General features: G+C 49.5%; 1 protein-coding gene across 2 annotated transcripts in view; it reads right to left on the bottom strand.

The window, feature by feature from the left end:
• Window positions 1-3,897: 3,897 nt before the first annotated feature.
• The window catches only part of Iffo2 (intermediate filament family orphan 2), a 44,438-nt gene continuing 41,955 nt past the window's right edge, over window positions 3,898-6,380 (bottom strand). For both annotated transcript variants that reach the window (XM_013035803.1, XM_013035807.1), the window contains exon 9: window positions 3,898-4,697. In XM_013035803.1, the coding sequence (XP_012891257.1) occupies window positions 4,592-4,697 (106 nt within the window). In that variant the 3' untranslated portion in view covers window positions 3,898-4,591. The remainder of the gene's footprint in view (window positions 4,698-6,380) is intronic.

The raw sequence follows: 6,380 nt of genomic DNA, 5'->3' as shown, positions 1-6,380 counted from the left end.
CCAAAGGTTTTCTTGTGAGGAGATGCAAATGGACAGGTAATGGGAAATTTTCCCGTTTATCATTCATTGGTTAGAAAGTTTGGCCAGATGCTGGAGGCACTGCCTATAATCCTAGCTACTCAGGTGTATGAGATCTGAGGATCAAGATTCAAAGCCAGTCCAGGAAGAAAAGTCCATGATGCTCTTATCTACAATTAAACACTGAAAAGCAAAAAGTGGAGGTGGCTCAAGCGGTAGAGGTGCTAGCCTTGAGTGAAAAAGCTCAGGCCCTGAGTTCAAGGCCCAATACTAACAATAAAATATAAAAATAAGTTCTAGCTTTGGTGTGGTTCTCTTAAGTCTCTTGCCTTACTCTCCATCACTGTAATTAAAAAAAATACACCATGAATTCTAAGACATTTTACTTTATTTAAAAGAAGCCAATATACAGGATATAAAGGCCGCAATATTTACAACAGTACAGTAAACAGGTAGGATCAGTAGTCTTTCAGTGAATAGAAACCCCTCCCCATGATGTTAGACCCAAGTGGCAGACAGACAACAGTGGGATAGAGCAGGCACAAAAACCAGAGAGATGCTAAAATGCCCACAGAGAGGTCTTGGTAGGGGGCTTTGCCTCATTTCCTTGAGAGCTTTGGAAAGATGGGGGAATGGTGAGGGACCTACCCAAGTTTAACACAGCCCACCTGAGCCTGCAGCTCTCTCACTATGGAAAAGTCCCTCCCAGAGAAAACTTGACTTTCCCCACCTCAGAGCCAAGCTCAGGGTCCAAGAGGAAAGACCCAAGTCTGGGGAACCTCTAGTACCATGGTCCTTTGAAGGTCCTCTGGAACAGAAGGACTGCAGCCCAGTTGTTGGAGTTGGTACTTTCAGGGCTGGTCTCTGGGCATCTTTCTGACAGCCTGAGACACATTAAAACCCAGGCCCAAAGGCAGCCCTGTGTGTGCTCCCTGAACCAACCCTTGTCAACTACACCCTGCTGCTTAACGCCCTCCCAGCACAGCTGAATTGTAGTGATTCTTACCCCTTTTTTCTGCTCCCACCTCAATTCTGAAAAACCTGCAGCCCACCTACCCCCCGGCAATGCCCCCTTCCAAGACATCCAAGGAACAAAGGGGTCAGGAAAGAAGTAAACCCTGCTGAAGCCCCTCGTGGGTATAGATGAGCAGAGGGAGGGTGGACAGCAAGACAGGGTGAGGGGTACTGATTATATTTGATCCAGCGGCAACATGCATGATATTTCGTCCACAGAAAAGAGTGCTGGACTACCACGACTGCCTACCCTAGATTAAAAACCCTTTCCTTTCATAAAAATAGAAGAGAGTCTCTTGCTTTATAAATAGATTATGTTTAGCTTAAGTTACACCTTATATTATCCCCAACCCTATCCCCTCTCCTCCCACCCCAAAGCAAAGTGGTTGGACTCTCCACAGGTCAACTGAGCTCAAACCCCAGAGCTGAGTCCAGGCTGGACAGATGCTCCAGGGCCCTCGACACACTGCCATGAGAAAGCAAAATGAGTCTCAAAAAGAGTCTCAGTGGGTGTGTGTATGTGTGTGTGTATTTCACAACCAACCAGGAAGCCAAAAGGATACTATATCCCCTGCCACTCCCCAGTCCCCTGTGTGTCTAACTCCCCCTCCCCAAACTAGGAGAGTAAAAGGGAGCAGCATGGAAGAGCCCATTGAGAACAATCTCAAAATACCAGTGTCAATATGACACTGGACTCTATTAGAAATAGAAAACGAACAACAAAAAAAACAACCTAAGTATTTACAGCTTTACAAAGGACGGACCAGTTTATCCCAACTGGGCCGGGTGCTGCCCCAGCAAGCGGTGGGGTCCTGGCAAGCTGTGGGCTCATGGTAAGGGCACAAACAGGGCCCACTGGCAACAGACTTAAACACACTTGGAGGAGTGGAAGGCAGCCAGGCCGAAACCCAGGAACCAGCCCCGGAGGCAGGCCCACCACACGCTGGCTCTTCCTCCCTGGTCTTCCTGCCCCAAAGCCTTGCTCCATAGAAAGAAGCAGACATTGACAGCCAGCAGAAAGGTGCTCTCAGGCCAGTGCCTCTCTGGCACCTGGGCAGATCCAGAGCACCTTACAGACCAACAATCTAGGTACAGAATTGGGAAAGAAAAAAATGATATCCCAGGCCACCAATGGCCATAGTAACCGTCATACTGGTAGGATAAAGATATGTCTGTCACCCTCCCACCACCTTGAGCGACCATCCGGGGCTGGCTCCTACTTGACTGTGTGACCCCTAAACTCCACCAGCAGATGCCACCCCGACCAGCACTAGGCAGAGGAGACCCCACAGAGGCAGCCATCTTCCTGCCCTTGCAAAAAACGGAAAATCTTTTCAGCAGCTGAGGTCTAAGCCCGACTGGCTCTGATAACCTTTGGTTAAAATCAAAACAAAACAACAACAATAACAAATAAAATGGTTATGTATGAACCCTGTAACCTTTAGAACAAGGGTTGGTAGGTGGGTAGGGGGCTGTCCCTCCAGTACCTGTTAAAAGGAACTGTTTGGCTAAAAAGAGATGATAGAAGTCCTGCAGCCAGGCTGCAGGGGGACAAGTGAGCTATTTCCCCCCAAATAGGAAACAAAACCAAGGGAAAAAACTGCATGAGAAAGGCCACCAAATTCTGATAAGTTACACTACACTCACTCCCAGTCGCTCCACACATACATGAGAACTATGTACACTGGTTTTTTAAGACACATAACAGATGGAGACCCCTAAAAGTCGGCAGTACCCTGTAGAGGAAAGTCAGGGAACTACCATCCACTCCAGCCGCAAGCCCCCTTCTTCCTCCACCCACAGAGAGGGTGTGAGTTCCAGGCCTCTGGCACATTTGTCCATTTGACCTCTAGGGGGAGCCTCTGAACCAACAACAACAACAACAAAAACCCCACCAAGATGGGCAATCACACCCACTGTTGTGGGCACACAGAGAGAGAAAGAGAGAGGAAAAAAAAAAAGGCTGGGCGCTGGTGGCGCATACCTGTAATCCAAGTTACTCAGAAGCTAAGATCTAAGGATCATGGTTTGAAGCCAGCCTGAGCAGGAAAGTCCTGGAAGTCTCATCTCCAACGAACCAGCAAACAGCCAGAAGTAGAGCTGTGACTCAAGTGGCAGAGCACTAGTCTTAAGCAAAAAAAAAAGCTCAGGGATAGTGCCCACGGCCTGTGTCCAAGTCCCAGGATCAGAACAACAAAAAACAAGTTTTTTAAAGTAAAGCCTGCTTGCTGGGCCAGTAACCAGTACCTAGTAGAGACTCGGTAGATGGGCTCATGAGACCCTCTCAAGCTTTGGGGAGATACTGGCTCAGGTTAACTCCCTGTTGTTTGGTTACATGGATGATGTTGAGAATAAGCAGAGCGAGGAAGGTCCTTATTAGGGCTCCTACTGAAGCCACCTCCAGCCCACCGGCAGCCCCCCCCTCCCCTTTCCCTTTCAGATGTCCCCCTCTCTGCCAGTGGCCAAGCAGCAGGCAACTTGGGGATAGCGGAAAAACAAGATGGTGGTGGGCCAGAACTGACCAATGGACAAAGTGGGTCCCAGACCTGGCCCCTTCAGACTTTCTCACAGAGAAATTACGGTTCTATAAACCCCCCATGGTTGGCTGGAGAGGGAAAGGAGAACATCAAGTCATCAGGACAATAAAAGACTCCCTCAGCCCAAACCCACCCCCACAGAGGTCCCAAAGAAAGCAAGCAGTCAGGTGAGCTGGGCCGACCACCCACCCCCGCTACTTCTCACCCTTAAGGCTGTGAGAGAGACGCCCCAACATCAGCCTCCCTCCCAGCTCCAGGGGACACCAGAGGTCCAGGAGAGAGGCTTCCTTCCACAATGGTATAAGGCAAACTGCTTTTAGTTTAGTTTTGTGTGTGTGGGGGGGGTTGTTTTTGTTTTTGTGGGTTTTTTTTTTTTTTTGCATAGTAGTTTAAACACAGTGAGGCTCCACCTTCCCCTCACGGTGCCTTGTCCCTCTACTTCGCCACTAGATCCAAAAAAGAAAAGAAAAATTGGTCTTCCCTCCCCTCCTACCACCTTCCTCTCTTCAGTGAGTGAAAAAACATGGGAGATGCCCCCACCCAGGTCTGCAAGCAAACAGTTCCTTCCTAAGGAAGGCAGAGCATCTCCAGCACAGAGCCAGTCAGAGAAAGGGAGGGCAAAGCTCATGGCCAATCAGAGGAGCAGGTGGGAGGGTAGAAAACCATATGATGCCATGCCCCCAGGCCCCACCCTCACTTAGAATTTTGTATAAAAACACCTGCTAGGAATAATTCTTTGGAGCTCAAAGTGGCTCAGCTTAAGGGAGAAGGCACAGTGACAGGCATCGTCGCACAGAAGTCTGCATTTGTAATGTGGAGAACAATATAAATTGACAGCACCATTCCGTGGGTGGGTGAGTGGACGGAGAAGGGGCACTGATGGGAGGTGGGTGGTGAAAGGTGAAGAAGGAAGGAAGCAGCGGTCCCTTGAGGCCTCCTGAGGAGGGAGGACAGTGGACAGTCTGTGTGGTGAAGGCTGGAGCCCGCATGGCCCCGTCACCAGGTGTGTGGGACCTCCATCATCAGCTGACCATGGGCTCCACATCTGCCTCCCGCTCCAGCTCATCTTGGATCTCATCTGTACTTCCTGAGTCACTGCTGGCCACAGAGCTAGGCGACGGTGAATTCCTGGAAAGGAAAGAAAGTACTGAGAAAGCAGCTTGTGGGAGGGGGAGCTCCTGGAGGATACAGGAGCAGGAAACAACCACTCCTCTAAAATTTACCCCTCAAGGTCCTATCCTTAGACTCTGCTTTCCTCAGGACACTTGAAGTTCATGAGTTGAATGTGGCTCTGGAGACCTCCAGGGAGCCCCGCCTAAGCCTCTGCTTGCTCTGGCTGTTTGGCTTCTCTAGATGGGAAATTCCTTGGGAACAGGAATCATGGATAATAAAGGTGCAACCATCCACCCCAGGTCCAGGCACCAGTAGATGCTCAGTCAATACCCCCCCCCCCAATAACTCAGAGCCCACAGGAAGGCTAGAGAGAAGCTTGCAATTCCAGCTCTGTCACAAATGCCTGCGTGCCCTGGGCAAGCTATTCTACCTGCTTATAACGACAGAGGGTTCTGAGGGAGTCCATGAGCTAAAGGTACGCCAGGCTGAACCGCAGCCTCCACACCCTCTCCCACAATGCTGTGCTCCTCTTACACAGAAGCCATTCATAACAAGAAGGCTGGGAAGGTGGCTAAGTGGTAGAGCACTGCCTTGCATGCATGAGGCCCTGGGTTCCATTCCTCAGCACCACATAAGCAGAAAAATCCAGAAGTGGAGTCGTGGCTCAAGTGGTAGAGCGCTAGCCTTCAGCTGAAGAGCTGAGGGACAGCGCCCAGGCCCAGAGTTCAGGCCCCACAACCAGACCCCCCCCAAAAAAAATAAGAAAAAAGTAAGAAAAAGAATGACAGTCAACACATGTCTGAGCTTTGTGCCAAGAGTTTTCCATCATCAGTGTCTGTCCTCCAATAGGACTGTATGTCCTAATGAAGGGACTCTGTCTTTGTGTCCTAATGAAGGGGCTCTGTCTGTGTGTGTCACGCTGGATGGACACCAGTCTCCTGGGAGCAGATCCATCTGGCCAAGAGTTAGGTGATAAGAAAGAAGAAAGGAAAGCCACTTCCTTGAGACACATAGGAGCCTAACTGACAGCAGTTAGTGTTCTAACCAGCTCCTCCACCCCCAACTCAGCAGACAATGGGGCAGAAGCTCTGAGTTTCCATCATCTTATCTTCACGGCCCTACACACAGTAGTATCTGTTCAAGTGATGAGGACAGGGCTGTGGTGGGAGACTCATGAATTCGATATGTAAGTTACCTAGCAGATAATAAGTGATAATATGGAGTAGATGGATGGATAGATGGATAGACACATGGATGATTGATGGGTGAATGATGGATGGAAGATGAATGGAGAGATGAGTGAACAAATGATGCATGGCTGGATGATGGGTGGATGGATAGATGGAGAGATGTGTGGGTGGATGGGTGAGTGGATAGACAGTGGATGGATAGTGGATAGGTGGATAGACGATAGATGGAAGATAGGTCGATGGATGCTGGCTGAGTGGATAAACAAATGGGGTATAGATGGGTGGGTGGGTGGGTGGGTGGAAGGATGGAAAATGAATAGTTGGATGAATGGAGTAGGTAAAAGGACATATGGATGATGGGTGGACAGATGGATGATGGCTGGATGGCTGGATGGAGAAATGGGTGAGTGGATGAATGGGTGGATGGACAGATGGACAGAAAGACTAGGAAGACAAAAGCATGCCCAGAACTTCCTCTAAGGACTACTGAATTCTCAGAAGGACAAGC

Source organism: Dipodomys ordii, unplaced genomic scaffold (assembly GCF_000151885.1).
Source record: "Dipodomys ordii isolate 6190 unplaced genomic scaffold, Dord_2.0 Scaffold6, whole genome shotgun sequence".
Lineage (NCBI taxonomy): Eukaryota > Metazoa > Chordata > Mammalia > Rodentia > Heteromyidae > Dipodomys > Dipodomys ordii.
Note: the sequence above shows the minus strand (reverse complement) of the source record. Positions and strands in the feature narration are given on the sequence as shown.